The sequence below is a fragment of the Heptranchias perlo genome, chromosome 15, assembly GCF_035084215.1.
Source record: "Heptranchias perlo isolate sHepPer1 chromosome 15, sHepPer1.hap1, whole genome shotgun sequence".
Classification (NCBI taxonomy): domain Eukaryota; kingdom Metazoa; phylum Chordata; class Chondrichthyes; order Hexanchiformes; family Hexanchidae; genus Heptranchias; species Heptranchias perlo.
The window spans coordinates 50102104-50120874 of record NC_090339.1 but is presented as its reverse complement, the minus strand read 5'-3'; the positions used below and the strand labels follow the sequence as shown (position 1 = coordinate 50120874).

General features: G+C 44.7%; 1 protein-coding gene across 2 annotated transcripts in view; it reads right to left on the bottom strand.

The window, feature by feature from the left end:
• Positions 1 to 609: 609 nt before the first annotated feature.
• LOC137333085 (cytokine receptor common subunit gamma-like) overlaps positions 610 to 18771 on the bottom strand; it is a 39704-nt gene continuing 21542 nt past the window's right edge. The window contains exons 4-8 of one of the 2 annotated variants that reach the window (XM_067997203.1): positions 16871 to 17013; positions 14208 to 14364; positions 10949 to 11045; positions 6165 to 6206; positions 610 to 1560 (exon numbers count right to left, since the gene is read on the bottom strand). In XM_067997203.1, coding sequence (XP_067853304.1) covers positions 6167 to 6206; positions 10949 to 11045; positions 14208 to 14364; positions 16871 to 17013 — 437 coding nt within the window. In that variant the 3' untranslated portion in view covers positions 610 to 1560; positions 6165 to 6166. The remainder of the gene's footprint in view (positions 1561 to 6164; positions 6207 to 10948; positions 11046 to 14207; positions 14365 to 16870; positions 17014 to 18771) is intronic. The other variant, XM_067997204.1, reaches the window with a different exon arrangement.

Genomic DNA, 18771 nt, shown 5'->3' with positions numbered 1-18771 from the left:
AGGGAGATGAGGAGAAATATTTTCTCTCAGAGGGTCGTGAGTCTGTGGAACTCCCTTCACAGAGAGCGGTGGAGGCAGGGTCATTGAATATTTTTAAGGCTGAGTTAGATAGATTCCTGATTAACAAGGGAGTCAAAGGTTATAGTCAGAAGACAGGAAAGTAGGGTTGAGGTCACAATCAGATCAGCCATGATCTTATCAAATGGCAGAGCAGGCTCGAGGGACTGAATGTCCTACGCCTGCTCTGAATTCGTATTTTAGTATGAACCGGCTTGAAAGGATATTGGAGAGGGAGGGGGTGGATCCAGTCATTGTGGTCCATGTTAGGGCCAACAACAGGGGAAAGAGTAGGCAAGAAGTCCTGTTCAGAGAGTACCAGGAGCTAGGAGGAAGAGAAAACTGAGTGAAGTAAAGTGTTGCACAGTTTGTAGAGCACTGGGAAAAAATGATTAAGAGTGGGAGATGGTGTGATGAATCTTGATCTCAAAATAACAAGGATGCAGGGAAGGAGGAAGAACCAGAAATGGTTTGTGCTTCAAGAAGACCTAAAGATGGGAGAAAACTAACAGAAAACAAATCAACAATAATAGGGAAATAAAGGAAAACACATTTGGGTATTAGATTCTTTTATTAGCTGATTGCTACATTAATGCATCTGTTAGTTATTACATTTTTGCTCTTGTGTTAGGAAAAGCTATTTTGGGAGCATTACATATGGCATATACTATTGTGTAAGCTAGTGTGTGGAGGACATGTTCTCTTTATTTAAAGGGACTATTTGCCTTGGGTAAAATCACTGAGACTTTAGTTGGATAGTAATGTGCTAAACATTACTATGTGTTGTGTACAAAATTATGAGGGGCACAGATAGGATGGATACTAAGGAGCTTTTTCCCTTCGTTGAGGGTTCTATAACAAGGGGACATAGATTCAAGGTAAAAGGCGGGAGGTTTAGAGGGGATTTGAGAAAGAACTTTTTCACCCAGAGGGTGGTTGGAGTCTGGAACTCACTGCCTGAAAGGGTTGTGGAGGCAGGAACCCTCACAACATTCAAGAAGCATTTGGATGAGCACTTGAAATGCCATAGCATACAAGGCTACGGACCAAATGCTGGAATATGGGATTAGAGTAGACAGGGCTGATGGCCGGCGCGGACACGATGGGCCGAAGGGCCTCTATCCATGCTGTATAACTCTATGACTCTATGACTCTAATCTTTGTTGGAGCTTTAATTTTTGCACACGTGTGAAGCATAAACACCGGCATTGTGCTGTTGGGCCAGAAACATGTGTAATGGTGTTCTTTGCAGGTGCTGTTAAAAATAATTAGTAATCTTCAAGAATGTGTCGTTGTTCAAGTGAACAACATCATTGGGAATTATGCCATCTTTGTTTTCCAGTTGCAAATACACAGTCACAGCAATGTCCTTTTAAAAAATAAGCTTAGACAAAAACAATGTTGCTCCTTAACAAAAACATCCATTTTCCTTTGGAAACTTGGTGAAGCTATTTGCTTTGCAGGAAATCCTCAGTTGTGGGATTATTTTATTTCATTGGGTCCCTGTGAAAAATGACATACAATATATTTTTAAAGAATCAAACCACTTGGTTAGCAACAAAGAAACTATTACATCATCATCATCTTAATGATGATAGTCTGGAGGTCAAATTCATGGAATGCATTCAAGACAGTTTCCTAGAACATTACATCGCGGAACCAACCAGACAACTGGCTATTTTAGATTTTGCATTGTGTAATGAGACAGGGTTAATTAGTAATCTCACAGTAAAGGATCCTCTGGGGAAGAGTGATCATAATATGATAGAATTTCACATTGACTTAAGTCCAAAACTAGAATCTTATACTTAAATAAAGCCAATTAGAGAGGTATGAAGGGCAAGTTGGCTAAGGCGGATTGGGAAATTAGATTAAAAGGTATGACGGTAGATAAGCAATGACAGACATTTCAAGAAATATTTCAGAATTCTCAACGAATATACATTCCATTGAGAAATAGAATCTCCATGGGAAAAGCGATCCATCCGTGGCTAGCTAAAGAAGCTAAGGATAGTATCAGATTAAAAAAAAGAGGCTTATAATGTTGTGAAGAATAGTAGTAACCCTGAGAGCTGGGAGAGTTTTCGAAACCAGCAAAGGATGTCCAAACAATTGATAAAAAGGGAGAAAATAGAATATAAGAGTAAACTAGCAAGAGATATAAAAACAGATTGTAAGAGCTTCTACAAGTATGTAAAAAGGAAGAGAATAGCAAAAGTAAATGTTAGTCCCTTAGAGGCTGAGACAGGAGAAATTTTAATGGGGAATCAGGAAATGGCAGAGACGTTAAACAAATATTTTAAATTTGACTTCATAGTAGAAGACACAAAAAGCATGCCAAAAATAGTGGAGAACCAAAAGACAAATGAGATTGAGGAATTTAAAACAATTAATATCAGTAGAGAAAAGTACTAGACAAATTAATGGGACTAGAAGCCGACAAATCCCCTGGGCCTGATGCCTACATCCTAGGGTTCTAAAAGAGGTGGCTGCAGCGATCTTCCAAAATTCCCTAGATTCTAGAACGGTCCCAGTGGATTGGAAGGCAGCAAATGTGACCCCGCTATTCAAGAAAGGAGGGAGAGAAAAAACATGGAACTACAGGCCAGTTAGCCTGATATCATTCGTTGGGGAAATGCTGAAATTCATTATTAAGGAAGTGGTTACAGGGCACTTAGAAAATCATAATATGATTAGGCAGAATCAACATGGTTTTATGAAAGGAAAATCGTGTTTAACAAATTTATTAGAGTTCTTTGAGGATGCAACTAGCAGGATAGATAAAGGGGAACCAATGTCTGTAGTATATTTGGATTTCCAAAAGGCATTCAATAAAGTGCCGCATAAAAGGTTGTTACACAAGGTAAGGGCTCATGGGGTTGGGGGTAATGTATTAGCATGGATACAGGATTGGTTAATCGACAGAAAACAGAGAGTAGGGATATAAACAGGTCATTTTCAGGTTGGCAGGCTGTAACTAGTATGGTGCCGCAAGGATCAGTGCTTGGGCCTCAGCTATTTGCGATCTATATTGGGAACAACACCACCTGCATGTTCCCCTACAAGTCACACACCATCCCGACTTGGAAATATATCGCCGTTGCTACATCGTCGCTGGGTCAAATTCCTGGAACTCCCTTCCTAACAGCACTGTGGGAGAACCTTCACCACACAAACTGCAACGGTTCAAGAAGGCGGCTCACCACCACCTTCTCAAGAGCAATTAGGGATGGGCAATAAATGCTGGCCTCGCCAGCAATGCCCACATCCCATGAACAAATTTTTTAAAAAGTAATGACTTAGATGAAGGGACCGAGTGTAATGTATCTAAGTTTGCTGATGATACAAAAGTAGGTGGGAAAGTAAGCTGTGAGGAGGACACAAAGAGTTTGCAAACACTATGGACAGGTTAAGTGAATGGGCAAGAAGGTGGAAGATGGAGTATAATGTGGGGAAATGTGAGGTTATTCATTTGGGTAGGAAGAATAGAAAAGCAGAATATTTTTTTAAATGGTGAGAAACTATTAAATATTGGTGTTCAGAGAGACCTGGGTGTCCTCGTACAAGAAACACAGAAAGTTAGCATGCAGGTACGGCAAGCAATTAGGGTGGATAAAGGGGAACCAGTGGACGTAGTGTATTTAGACTTCCAGAAGGCATTCGACAAGGTGCCACATAAAAGATTATTACTTAAGATAAAAAATCACGGGATTGGGGGTAATATTCTGGCATGGGTGGAGGATTGGTTATCGAACAGGAAGCAGAGAGTTGGGATAAATGGTTCATTTTCGGACTGGCAACCAGTAACCAGTGGTGTTCCACAGGGGTCGGTGCTGGGTCCCCAACTCTTTACAATCTATATTAACGATTTGGAGGAGGGGACCGAGTGCAACATATCAAAATTTGCAGATGATACAAAGATGGGAGGGAAAGTAGAGAGTGAGGAGGACATAAAAAACCTGCAAGGGGATATAGACAGGCTGGGTGAGTGGGCGGAGATTTGGCAGATGCAATATAATATTGGAAAATGTGAGGTTATGCACTTTGGCAGGAAAAATCAGAGAGCAAGTTATTTTCTTAATGGCGAGAGACTGGAAAGTACTGCAGTACAAAGGGATCTGGGGGTCCTAGTGCAAGAAAATCAAAAAGTTGGTATGCAGGTGCAGCAGGTGATCAAGAAAGCCAACGGAATGTTGGCTTTTATTGCTAGGGGGATAGAATATAAAAACAAGGAGGTATTGCTGCAGTTATATAAGGTATTGGTGAGACCGCACCTGGAATACTGCATACAGTTTTGGTCTCCATACTTAAGAAAAGACATACTTGCTCTCGAGGCAGTACAAAGAAGGTTCACTCGGTTAATCCCGGGGATGAGGGGGCGGACATATGAGGAGAGGTTGAGTAGATTGGGACTCTACTCATTGGAGTTCAGAAGAATGAGAGGCGATCTTATTGAAACATATAAGATTGTGAAGGGTCTTGATCGGGTGGATGCAGTAAGGATGTTCCCAAAGATGGGTGAAACTAGAACTAGGGGGCATAATCTTAGAATAAGGGGCTGCTCTTTCAAAACTGAGATGAGGAGAAACTTCTTCACTCAGAGGGTGGTAGGTCTGTGGAATTTGCTGCCCCAGGAAGCTGTGGAAGCTACATCATTAGATAAATTTAAAACAGAAATAGACAGTTTCCTAGAAGTAAAGGGAATTAGGGGTTATGGGGAGCGGGCAGGAAATTGGACATGAAGCTGAGTTCGGATCGGTCAATGCCCTGTGGGTGGCGGAGAGGGCCCAGGGGCTATGTGGCCGGGTCCTGCTCCGACTTCTTGTGTTCTTTAGATTTGTGGTTGGGATCAGATCAGCCATGATCTTATTGAATGGCGGAGCAGGCTCGAGGGGCCGATTGGCCTACTCCTGCTCCAATTTCTTATGTTCTTATGTTCTTAAAGATCAGCCATGATCTTATTGAATGGTGGAGCAGGCTCGAGGGGACATATGGCCTACTCCTGCTCCTAATTCTTATGTTCTTATGTGTAGGCCCCACTACAAACTGGCACTTTGCTAGTTTGGTAGCCCTCAAGTTGTCTTTGTAGACTTTTTTGCCTTCAGTTTAAAGGAAATTTCTTTTTAAAATTAGCTTATTATCATCTCTTACTGTTTTAATTTTTCAGAGAGATTGGGTGTGTATTCTACCTCTGGGACTCTTGAACCCTGTCCAGAACAGCATCGGCAGTGCATTACAGGTTGACTCCCAAATCCATATATGTAAGTGTCTAATTTCAGCAGGAGCAAGTGGGAGAGCATCAAAAAAAAAGTATATCCCCCTGGGGGAGGGAGGAAAGGAGGAAATGATTCAACTTGTGCTGCTCTTGCACTTGCTTCCTAGTAAACAGTCTAAGTGTGGAATTGAGAATGGTCCAGGGCAAAAAAAAACCTCTCATAATCTACCTTCCCAAATACGTGAACAAGGCCCACATGACATTTTGAAAATGGATTCATTCTAGCCAGCCAGAAGATCACGATGGGTGATTAGGAGGCAGGAGATTCATAGAAATTTTCAGAAGTCTCCTGAATATTTTTGGGAGACATAGATGACACATAGAGTACAATTTTCTACTTCTTGCTAATTTTAGCAAAGTAGATGTGAGTATGAAACAGGAAACACTCATCCATACTGACCTCTACTTTTCTCCTAATGTTACCAAATTAACATATATATAATTTCATAATGAGTCAAGAGAATAGAGGAAGAAAATATACTATCCACTCTGGGGGGTTTTGATGGAGTAGATAGGGAGAAACTGTTTCTACTGGCAGGAAGGTCGGTAATCAGAGGACACGGATTTAAGGTAATTGCCAAAAGAACCAAAGGGGAGATGAGGAGACATTTTTATTAAGCAGTGAGTTGTTATTATCTGGAATGCAGATTCAATAGTAACTTTCAAAAGGCATTTGGATAAATACTTGAAGGGGATAAATTTGCAGGGACGATGGGCTGAATGGCCTCCGTCTGTGCTGTGTAATTCTATGATATCAGAATAGCTCTCTTTACTTAAGGAGACAGAAACAGTATTATGTGTATTTAAGAGAATGAAATATGATTATTTTTACCTTTAGGGGTGTTGTTCATCGGAGGGACAACACTTTCTGTACCTGTAAGAAAATTTTGTCCAAAACAAATCTGATTAAAACATGAACATCTTACAGCAAAACAAAGCACACTCCTTTCATTTCACATCCGAACATGTCAAAGACTTCTGGAGGTGTTTGCACCAGGAAGTGGGCAGTAGTTAATAGATTTATTAACCACAATAGTTAATCATTTCTTCTTGCTAGGGCACCTTACCTTTTAAACTAGAAAAATTCAATGGTCCACCCAGTAGACTTTGTGTTATGTGTTCAATTGCAGTTAATCTTATGAAAGACAACTGTAAAGCAATTATAACTGCACAGCTTACTGAAACAAAAGGTTTGATTTTAACCATGCCCGCCTGGCAGGAACAGGGTGGATGGATGATTATCAGTGAAGGAAACCAAGCCAGAAATACAGAAGGGCAGAGTCAGAGAGGGAAAGATTAAAAGGATAGACACAGGTTATTAAATATCCATAGATGATTAAATATACGCTAAGGACAAATACTCTTTGGAATAAAAATAGAAAATGTTAGAAATACATAAGAGTTCCATCAATATCTGTAAAGAGAATGGACAGGTCAATATTTTGGGTGTAATAAAGAAAGAAATTGCATTTATGTAGCACCTTTCACATCCTCAGGAAATCACAAAGCGTTTTACAACCAATTAATTATTTTTGAAATGTAGTCACTGCTGTTATGTAAGCAAACGTGGCAACCAATTTGTGCACAGCAAGAGCCCACATGCAGCAATGATATAAATGATCTGTTAATCTATTTGGGTGTTATTAGTTGAAGAATGAATGTTGGCCAGAAAACCGAGAGTATTCCCCTTCAAATAGTGTCACCTGACCCCTGTCAGCCTGCACACCCACTTAAGTTTCAGCATCAACTAACCTTCACTTTCTATGCACCTCTTCACCTCCCCCTTTGTGCACCCACCACTGCCACTCACCCCAATCCTGATGCAATGTGATGTATCTGTCTGATAATCACCCTCTGATGTATCTGTTTCATTGTCAGCCTCACCCAAAACATTGCATCCATCAGGTGAAGACATCACCTTCAGTCACTCACAGGTCTGTAGGAGTATAGAGTGCAAAATGCAAGGGAGAGGAGGTGGACCACCACAAATTGTCCAGTCGACAGATGCAAAGGAAGCCATGGTTATCAGTCGGACCTGCCTGCCCGTCAGAGATGGAGAGACTGGCAACGCGCAGATGGCTGATGATAGAACTTTAACATCCTTCACACACATGATGAATTGATGTTGTCAATAATTGACCTGTTCCAGTTCTCAGTATGGTCAGTGGAAAGATTATCACTTTTCCGATGAATAATTAATATTGGTTTCTGTTGTCTTCCAGGGCCTTCAGGGATTCAGCAACATTCAGCCCCAATGGAAGAAAGTGATTCCTCAGAGGATTTCATTCCTTCTGAGGATGCACCATCACATGACACACAGCCATGCACCAGTGCAGATACTCGCACTTCGGTGGGTCCTATTAGGCAGATTGTTGGGTTGTCATCTGGTGATTCACCACTTACAAGTGAGCACAAGCAGGCGCTGGTGGCAGGGGCAGCTGTGGAGAGTCCACATCGGTGGACGCACTCCTCTCCAAGCTCTGCTCAGCTGGACACAGATGCTGAACCCCGGGGACCATCGTTGAGAGTGAGAATGATAGAGGTACAGCTGTACCTTTGCGTCGTACTGGAAAACGTGCCATGCACACTCTCCACAATAGTGGAGAGGATAGAATCATAGAATCATAGAATGGTTACAGCATGGAAGGAGCCATTTGGCCCGTCGAGTCCGTGCGGCTCTCTGCAAGACCAATTGAGCTAGTCCCACTCCCCCACCCTTTCATTGTAGCCCTGAAAATTTCTTCCTTTCAAGTACTTATCCAATTCCCTTTTGAAAGTCATGATTGCATCTGTCTCTACCACCCCCTCAGGCAGTGCATTCCAAATCTTAACCACTCACTGTGTAAAAAAGATTTTCCTCATCTAGTTCTTTTGCCAACCACCTTAAATCTATGTCCTCTGGTTCTTGACCCTTCCGCCAATGGGAACAGTTTCTCTCTATCTCCTGTGTCTAGACCCTTCATGATTTTGAATACCTCTATCAAATCTCCTCTCAAACATCTCTGCTGTAGGGAGAACAACCCCAGCTTCTCCAGTCTATCCACGTAACTGAAGTTCTTCATCCCTGGAACCATTCTAGTAAATCTCTTCTGCACCCTCTCTAAGGCCTTCACATCTTTCCGAAAGTGCGGTGCCCAGAACTGGACACAATACTTTGGTTTTGGCCAAACCAATGTTTTATAAAGGTTAAACTACATTACTAGTGGATTGGTGGCGCGGATAAGTGCGGGAATGTCTGCAATGGAGAGAATGCTATCCTCCATTGATCTTCAAGCACAGCTCTCTAATGAGTCCATGCAAGCCATGACAACGGCCGTGCAGACTCCCGATGCCAACATGTCTTCCGCCTCAAACAGGCAGACAGATACTTTAGCCATGGCCTTACAATGAGTCACATCTGCTGTCCAGCAGAGTGGTGGGCGTGATGTTTCGCTGGCCCAGGAAAGGAAGGATGGTGAAAGGGGACATGGAAGTGGGGGCTCCACTCAAAGCACTCCTACCCCTCACCCATTGCCCCACCCCAATCCCTTCAACGGTACCCGCAATGTTGCCTCCTCTCCCGATGATCAAGTCTGCCCCTGCACAGGTGCAGGTGAAGCAGACTTTGGCGGCGCCCTCATGGGCACCAAAACCTATGAGATCCTGTTAGAGATGAGGGAATCCCTGGCATCACGAGCAGCTATGTGAGCTGCTGCTCTGGCGATGGGTTCCCCATTTTCATTTTCCTCGTCCTCACCTCATCATCCACCTCCTCCTTCTCATCTTCATCCTCTTCTTCAATGTTGCCACCAGATGACGATGCTTCATGAGCGCATTTGGCCTCCTCCACCTGTAACCCTTTCTGTTGAACGATGTTGTGCATGACACAGCACACGACGATTATTCTGCACACCCTCGCCGGTGAGTACTGAAGGGCTCTCCCAGATCTATCCAGGCATCTGAAGCACATCTTCAACATTCCTATGGCTTGTTCAATGTCAGAGCTGGTGGTGATGTGACTGTCATTGTAGCACTGCTGTGCCTCATTGGTGGGGTTTCTCACAGGTCTGTCTTCTGTGTGGAAGAGATCCAGGAGATTGGACTCGTGTAAAACGAATGAATCATGACAGCTGCCAGGGAATCTGGCAGACACCTGCAGAAATCTCTTCCGGTGGTCGCACACCAGTTGTGCATTGATGGAGTGATATCCCTTTCGGTTGATGAACAGTCCTGGCTCATGTGGAGGTCCTCGGATTGCTACGTGTGTGCAATCAATTGCGTCCTGTACCCGTGGGAAGCTAGCCAGGGAGTTGAAACCCATTGCCCTCTCAGTCTGGCTGATGTCATCGGCGGGGGAAGTTGACATAGTCGGATGCCCTGGCAAACAAGCCATCCGTCACCTGTCTTATACACACTTATACGTGGACGACTGAGGTACCTTGGAGATGTCACCAGTGGCAGCCTGGAAGGATCCAGAGGTGAAGAAATTGAGGGCAGTGGTGACTTTAACTGTGACTGGCAATGCGTGACCAACAGGCCCAGCCGGGAGCAGCTCTTCATGAAGGAGCGTGCAGACCACCTGCCGACTCAATCTCAGCCTGGGTAGGCACTGCTTCTCAGTGAGGTCCAGGACGCTCAGCCTCTGCCTATAGACCCCCTCACATGGGTAGTGCCTCCTGCAACTTCGGCTCCTCTGTTGTTTTCCTCTCTGCTCTTCTCCAGGTCCTTGTTGGGTACCTCAGTCTTGTGCACCTGCAGATCCCAGAACTGCACGCCATGCCTGCCACAGATGGTGATGTGCCTCCTCCTCAGATGTACTGTTGAATAGATCCATTGCGCCCCCCTCCCATCCCGATGTTGTTAGTTTGAGGGGCTCCAAAATGTAGGTAAATTTGTGTGAACACAAGAATTCTTAGTCTCAACAAAGCAATCTCACTCTAAACACAAAGAACTCCCAGCCAAAGGTTTGTCTGAGAGAATTGAGCTGCAATACTTCACTTTTTATTGAGATGTGTCAATCACTGGTTTAAAAGGGCCAAATGAGTTTCGGCTGCAACTTGCCTCCGTTTCAATGGCGTGTTGCAGAAGCCACGGGAGACACGTTCAGGAGAAGTTAAATTCGATTCTGTTGCAGAATCCACAAAAAGTTAATTAAATAAAGTCTTTCCAGTACCTTTAAATATCGGCCCACCAGCTTTAAGTGGCGGCGGGATTTCCAGGTGTTTGTTGTGCACGCACATCCCAACACGTCTGGGTTAAATCCGGACGTGGTCGCGTTGGAGCCGGGATGCAGTCCTGCTCCAAAAAGCTGCTACTTTAACCTCTCATCCGCCGCCAACCCACCCGTTCTTGGGGGTTAAAATTACCCCCATCCTGACAGTTCTAAGATGCTAGCAGCCCTACTAGGACCTATTCCATGCAGGCATTCTTTACATTATGAACCCAGGCCGGACTGATGTGATGGAAACTTCTCTCTTGTTGTATAAGTTTAAGTGAAATGAGTTTGGCCAGTTTCAGTCCGTGTTTCCATGAGTTCCAGTTCACTGGCCAGAACAATTTGACATATAGCTAGGTAGACCAGTTTATCAAATAACCCATGTAGTCATAGCAACTAAATCAAAACAGACTTGTGCTCACCTTTTACTCTTTAACAGGTTCAACACAATTATCAATAAACTCAAAACTGGTACAATAGGAAATAACGTCGACCAACAGAATCTTCTTTGCATATTCTCTGAAAAACAAAACAAAGATCTATCCTTTTTTCTTTTCCGCCCTCCCCCCATTTTCTTCCCTAATCTCCCAAAAGCACAGACTTATGTTGGGGTATAATCCCACAGGTACAGTTCTTCATGCGCAGGCCGTTAAACTATGGAGTGCATAACAGCCAAGTCCAATCCTGTTTCACCCACTGTCTACCTTCATCTACTTTCCAGCAGGGAATCGGTGTACACAATACGATCCCTGCAGATTTTTTCACTTCCCTAACCCAGAAGGCCACTGTAGCCCTGGCTGAGATCAGCTAACTCAATACAGACCAAGAATCAAACCTGGGTCCTTTCTGGTCAGCTTGGCTCAGTACCATGCCAGAACATTTGCCGGCCAAGCCATCAGGAAAGTAATATCTTTTATTTTAGTACTGAAACCATTTGGGGGCTTTGACCTTGCATTCTTTTTTTCGGGGGGGGGGGGTGGAATTTCTTAATATTTTATTATTTTTATGCTTAGCAGGGTGGACCTACAAATTGAGTTAGATAAAATATGTAATAGGTGGAACCAATGCTTCCAGATGAGGTGCAAAGGGCTAAATGCAATGAAGAATGCCTACAAGGGGGTGCAGCCAAATTCCAAGGTCACAGTTGACCTTTCCTGATCCTGCATGTGTCAGCTCCATGCTACAAAGGTCACCACAGATGTCCTTGCAGCAGACGTCACTGTTCTGCATCTCTACTGACTCAGATGCTGAGAAGGTAGATCCCCATAGCATTCCTAGGATAGGTGTGCAAAGGCCTGCAGAAGTGGTTGGTGGCATCTTGGAACGTGTGACCACTCAGGCAACACTGGCTTGTGATAATCCTGGCATTCGTTCTTTTCATGCATTATCACGTAAAGTACGACATGCTCTGGTTGGGTGCTTTGGAAGAACCTTTAGAAGTTAGGCTTTCACAACACATAGTGGTGACACCAAGGGTCTGCTGACACAGTCTCCTTTGGGAAGAGGTGCCTCCACCAACCCTGTATATGTCAAAGCAAGGCCATCTCTCCTCTCTCCACAGCTGTGGAGGCACTGATGCCAACTGCAGGGCATAGGGTTCGACTTAAGAAGTTTGACCATCCTGGCAATCGTCACCAGGTCAATCTCTTCCTTTAAACACATCAGCTTGACAACTCCTACTGCATATGGTGACAAGGGATGTGGAGGTAAAAAGAAAAAAATAACAAATGGCACGATGACTCATCAAAGTCTAAGTACCTGCAGAAAGAAAAAACAAGAAGACAGATGACCAAGGAGGGCCCGTTAAGCCCTCCAAACACTTATCCTTCACATCAGTAAAGACCCTCCCGTGTAATGGTCTGCACTGAGGCCCCCTCCCTGCTAAGTTTCCTGGGCATGCTAGAGGCTTCCCTTCTCTTTATGAATATAGTAATAAAGCTCCTGTCTGCTACAGACCAGAGCTTTAAATACCCGTCCCACGGCTGCTGGGAAATGGAGCAACACGAATATCAGACAGGAATCCAATGCGATTCCTTTCTGCTGGATTTAGCAGTCCGGTACGCCCCATCTCAATCTGAAAATGGAGCCAGTTGGACACTAAAATTGGCCATAAAATGTTGGGTAGAAAGAAAAGAAAAAGCAAAATTTGATGTTTAGGGAATAGCACCTTCAGGAGTCGTCACAAAGTCATTTTATTCATATTGTTGGCTCTGATATTTGCGGGGAGGGAGCGGGGGCAACTTTTAGCGACTGGGAAACCCAGAAGTATGGGGAACGCGGAGGTCCTGCCGAATTTAATGGCAGGACCTCATTTGAATTTTTCTTCTCCACTTCCTGCCCGACAGCCACTCAGATTGATAGGCTGGCCGGCAGTCGGGTGGGAAGGTCTGCGGTAGAAGGCCGCAGCCAGGGACCGGAGAGGAGGGAGGGAAGGAGAATCGCGGTGGGGGTGGGAGGGGGAGAGATCATGGTGGGGGTGGGGGGAGAGGGGGAGAGATTGCGGGGTGGCGGAGAGATCACGGGGTGGGGGAGACATCGGATCGCGGGGGGTCGGATTGCAAGGGGGGCGGGGGCCAGATCACAGGGAGCGAAGCAGGTCATGGCAAGTTAGGTTGGGGGGCAGGGGGAAAGCACTCCTGCTCTTCCTGGCCCACAAGCAGTGCTGGAAAAGCACTTAACTGCTGAATACGGTGGTTCTCGCCTTCATTTAGCTGCCGGGTTTCCCGAGTCCCAAGCAGCCTCATTAACATATTAAAATTACTGACCCGCCTCTCGAGAGCAGGTTACTCTGCCCCCAACAACCCCCCCTCAACTCGCCCCAGTTAGAATCATAGAATCAAAGAAGTTTACAACATGGAAACAGGCCCTTCGGCCCAACATGTCCATGTCGCCCAGTTTATACCACTAAGCTAGTCCCAATTGCCTGCACTTGGCCCATATCCCTCTATACCCATCTTACCCATGTAACTGTCCAAATGCTTTTTAAAAGACAAAATTGTACCCGCCTCTACCACTGCCTCTGGCAGCTCGTTCCAGACACTCACCACCCTTTGAGTGAAAGAATTGCCCCTCTGGACCCTTTTGTATCTCTCCCCTCTCACCTTAAATCTATGCCCCCTCGTTATAGACTCCCCTACCTTTGGGAAAAGATTTTGACTATCGACCTTATCTATGCCCCTCATTATTTTATAGACTTCTATAAGATCACCCCTAAAACTCCTACTCTCCAGTGAAACAAGTCTCAGTCTATCCAACCTCTCCCTATAAGTCAAACCATCAAGTCCCGGTAGCATCCTAGTAAATCTTTTCTGCACTCTTTCTAGTTAAACCGGAAGCAGGCGCGTTCACGGCGGGTTGGGACTTGGGTTTCCCATTTTTAAGAATTTAACCATCGCCCCTCTTTTGCCTGTCTTGGGTAGGGGGGGTTTAAAAGTCCCCCCACAGTGTGAGTCAACATACTACAGATACCATTAAAGACACGTTGAATGTGAAATATAGAAGATCTCCCCTTTTCCTTCAATGGTCCGAAAGCAAAGTTTTTCTGATTGAGACTTAGCCTATGGTTAGTATCTCCAGCAGCGCCCACACCACAGTGTAGTAACTATCTTCAGGCCAGGACAAGTTCATACAAATCTCACCATAGAAAGCTAGTCCATTATGTAACAAAAACATTTAATTTACCTGTGCCATTTCGTCCCCACTGAACAGGAAAGCTCCACTCACTCCACAGGTTAGTTGTGCCACAATAGTCATTAATCTTGCTTTGCACTTGAAAGGTGTAGAGTTTCTTTGGATCCACACTTGCCAAATTAAACATTTTCACATTGACTGTTGCTCTCTATATGTATGAACCAGTAAAAAGTAGAATGTAATCAAATGTGATGACAAGTTTAATATATTTCGTCACAAACCTCAGTAAAGAGGTCAACAAGATGTCTCCAAAATTGCACAAAAGTTTGTTAATTGTAATGATTGGTAAGGAATTCATTTCAGATCCACATTTTATCACTTCCTTAGCAACTAACTTACAGTTTACAGCATGGGAAGGAAAGAAAAATCCAGAAGTCTGTGAGCTAAAGTCTCATGGAGTATGATGGTGTAGTGGTTCTGGAACTGGACTAGCAACTCAAAGGTTCCCATCCTGGCAAGTTGTGAAATTGAATTCTGATAACTTGTGGAGTAACCAGAAAAATGAGCATGAAAGCTGCTGGATTGTCCTAAAGACCCAACAGGTTCACTAATGTTTTCAGGGAAGGGAATCTGCCACCACTGCCTTGACTGACTCCAGTCCCATACTACCTGGTTAAATAAGAATTGATTGTTAAGCCCTCAAGGCAACTAGGTATGGCTTTATTGTCATTGAACAGAGATGGTGCAATTCACCAAAGCAGGTAAGTACAGCAGCAATTTGTCACAGCTGTGGAATGTGTGAACTTTGTGGAAAAAGACAAAATGAAATGTGTGAAAATGCTGATTTGTAGACTAGGCACTTGAGGAGGTTGTCACTGCTGCGATGGAAAGGCTTGGGCACATTTTTTTTGGATGAGGATGGTTACGCAAAGCAGGTAAGTAGTGCAGAAATTTGTCACGAAAACGGTCAATGCGGTATCAATAGTTCACAGGGCCTGACAGGATTCTGGGAGAAATTGCACATTTAAAGAAAAGGTCAAAGGCAAGACAGGAATGTTACTGTAAAGTAACAGCACAGGACTTCTACAGATATGAAGGAAGGTAGCAATTCTTAAAGATTTATGGCAAGAGAAATGTTAATAAGGGGATAGCAACTAAGGTACTAGAAGTGAAAATAACAGGGCTATGAAAATTGCAGTACACGTGCTACAATGGGAAAGAGAATTGCTGCAGAATGGAATTTCCATGGGTCCAATTACCTTATTCCAACCATCACTGGTCTCATGATTAAAGGCAAAATTGGCAAGTAACCCAAGGACACTGCATAAAACTGGAACATATTCAAAAAAGTTCTCACAGCATATGATAAAAGACTGCAGCCTCAGAAGAGTATACCATCATGTATTGGTGTGACATCTGTCTCTTTATTGCCCTTCTCAGTGAGCTTCACGTATTTCCTATTTGCACTAACTTGCCAGCAGTTCTGTGTTGTGTCCGCTAGGAGATTGCTCAATTTCATTTTATGTAAGACCCTTACAGCTGGCAAAAGATTTATTTTTGGTCAATCACTGCCTGACACACATAGAAACCCATCACTACATTTAAGAGTCTCCTGTTCAAGCCACTGGGAAATTTAGACCCACCTGTATGTTTTTGGTTTGTCCAATCTGAAGTGCACAGTCTTTTCTCAGTGGTGCATATTCCACATTCCCAAGTCTGGAAGGATTAGATACAAATTGGCAAAGCCAAGCCATAGAGACTTAAAGCATATGCAGGCATACTACTGGAGTTTAACCAGTGAAAGAGCAAGGAACTGGTAAGCTTCCTGCTGCTTTTCCAGTTAGGCCCACCTCATCCATTAGGGCAGGATTCTCCAGAGCGAAGTGGGAAGAATCCCAGCCACCAGTGAAGGTCTGTCCCTCCAGGTACCATTAGTGAGCCAGCTTAGATGGTCAATGATTAACAATGCCCTGGTATACTGCAGACCTGCATGGCTGACGTATTGAATTATCGTATCTTCCATGTGGGGGATTGGGTGGGGGGAGGGGAAGTGGGGAGTTAGGGGGATGGATTTGGTTCTGAACTTCCATCATGAGATGCGTCAGTTTGGAGTCACCTTGACCACAGAGAGACCCAAGCTAGCATCCCTCCAACAATAGTCATTAGTCCATTGTTAGAAACAAACAAGCTGGGTTTGAGCCTTCCAGGTTCTTAGCAGCTCTTCAAACGAAACATGGTGAACAGCGTATCTCATCATAAAATGTATGAGTGGGTTGTCACCATTCTTGTAACTACAGCATGAGCACACAACATATCCCATTAAATGGTGCTTCCATCAGTTGGAGATGTGAAGCATAGCAGTGGCTGATTGCTTTTCTGCAAAGCAGTTATGGTCAGCACCAAGTCCCGGACATATGGACATGTCATCATACCTTCCTCCAGGTAACACCCTCAAGCAGTTATTATCCCAAATCTCAGAATTTCCTCATCAACTATATGCCAGACTTCTGCCTTCAGTCTGGTGGAAGGTCCTACACAGAGCAGCTAGAACCAAGCCGGCTGGCAGAGAGAGGAGACCTTCATCCTAATTCCCAGTGGCAAAGGGGTAATCTACTTCCACTACACCATCCAGTTCCTAGAAACTAGTCACTATCCTTTTATAAAGTAAAACTCTTGTCAGTCTTTAAGACAAAGCTTTCACTGCCACACAGTACCTGCCACTCTTTATCCTTATTACTTCGGTACCTGACTCCATACATCAGACATCTCGATAGTTTCATTGGTGCATCCCAGCTCAAAAAGAGCTCGTTTTTGGTCGTGACATTCACTGCCAGGTTTCCAGGAGGATTTGGTTTCACTGAAAAGCACAAAATTGAGTTTTTGTCCTGTTACAAAACAGAATTAATCCAAGCATTTCAGAGAGTGATTTTATTCAGAAGAACATTGTAGCTCAACAGAATTGGAGTAAGTGAACTGTCTGAGCTTCAAGAGTTATCATAATTTCTGAACAAATGAAGGTGCAAATTCAATGCAAAAATCAGGTATTTCAATACCCCTAACATCCTCACACAGTCAGTATCTCCAAGCCCTTAAAGTATTGTAGGGGTAATTTTTCCATTGTAGAAATAAAAATCGGGAGAGATGTAAAACGAGGCGCTGATTCTCTATCACCCGCTTTACACCGCACAATGATAAATTACCCCCAATCAGTGGGATAGAGTTTAAGGTTATCTGGGCAATATCAGGGTAATTATCTGCATTTACCTTTGAAACAATCAAGTTTACTATAGAGCCTTTTTGCATGTTAAGTTGCCACTGGTGATGAATAAAACAGCCAATAGAATGCTAGATGGAATCAGGTAAATTAAACAGGTTAAAAATTGAGAAATGAACCACTCGGGGTAATTTTAACCTCCGAGAACGGGTGGCTTGGGGGGTGGGGGTGGGGGGTTAAAGTAGCAGCTTTTTGGAGTGGGACCGCATTCCGACTCCAAAACTCAGGCACAATAGGATGCACTCTCACAATAGAAACTCAGAAGTCCCGTCGCCACTTAAAGCCAGTGGGACAATATTTAAAGGGCCAATTCAGGTGGTTGAAACACTTTAGGTACTTAACTTTTTGTGGCTTCCGCAACAGAACCGGATTTAACTTCTCCTGAACGTGTCTCCCGTGGCTTCTGCAACACGCCATTGAAATGGAGGCGAGTTGCAGCCGAAGCAGGAAAGAAAGTACTTGGACCTGCAATTAAAGTGCTGTAAGCTGCAGGGCTACGGACCGGGTGTTGGAAGGTGGGATTAGAATGGGCACCTGGTTGTTCTTCGAGCTGGCGCGGACACGATGGGCCGAATGGCCCCTTCTGTGCTGTATCTTTTCTATGGTTCTAAGCTCATTTGGCTCTTTAAACCAGCGATTGACACATCTCAATAAAAGATGAGGTATTGCAACTGGGCACTCTGTCCTATCAGCTGGGAATACTTTGGGCTCGATTTTAGGGTCGGGTTACCTGCGGGTTTCCAGCGGGGGGGCCCCGAAAATCCCGATCTCCGATCACGTGACCGGATTCGGACGAAATCCCGGCCACTTCCGGGTACCGCGCTGACGTGCGGGGCTGCGCGCGAAAGCCCCGCTGGTGGGAATCCCGCAGGCAATTAAAGCCAGCGGGGTTCCACTTGAGAGCACTTAACTTGCTCGTTGTGGTCAGTTAATGAGCTGAAGCAGCTGTCAAAAGAGGAAGTGTGGGATTTTAGGTTCAAGGCAGTCAGTTTCCCACACTGGGGGAAACAGGACCCTTCAAACCAGGCGTGTTGCAGCCAGCAGCCTGTGGCAGGTGCCAAGGTGCGCTCCACGGGGGAGAGCCCTCACCCACGCAGGAGGCCACCGCGTCACATAGGGCAACCCCTGCCCCCCACCACCCCCCGGCCAAGCCAGAGGACAGACCGACACGAAACCGCAGCCCCAGTCCGAGGACCCACACACCTACCCTGCACAACCCCTCAGACCAACACCTGCCAGTTGGGTGGTGTGTGGACACCCTCGGAGGACGAAGAGCATGACCACCACCAGCAGCCTCGCAGTCCACGCCGTCCGCCGCAGAGACGTGGATCCCCCCAACAC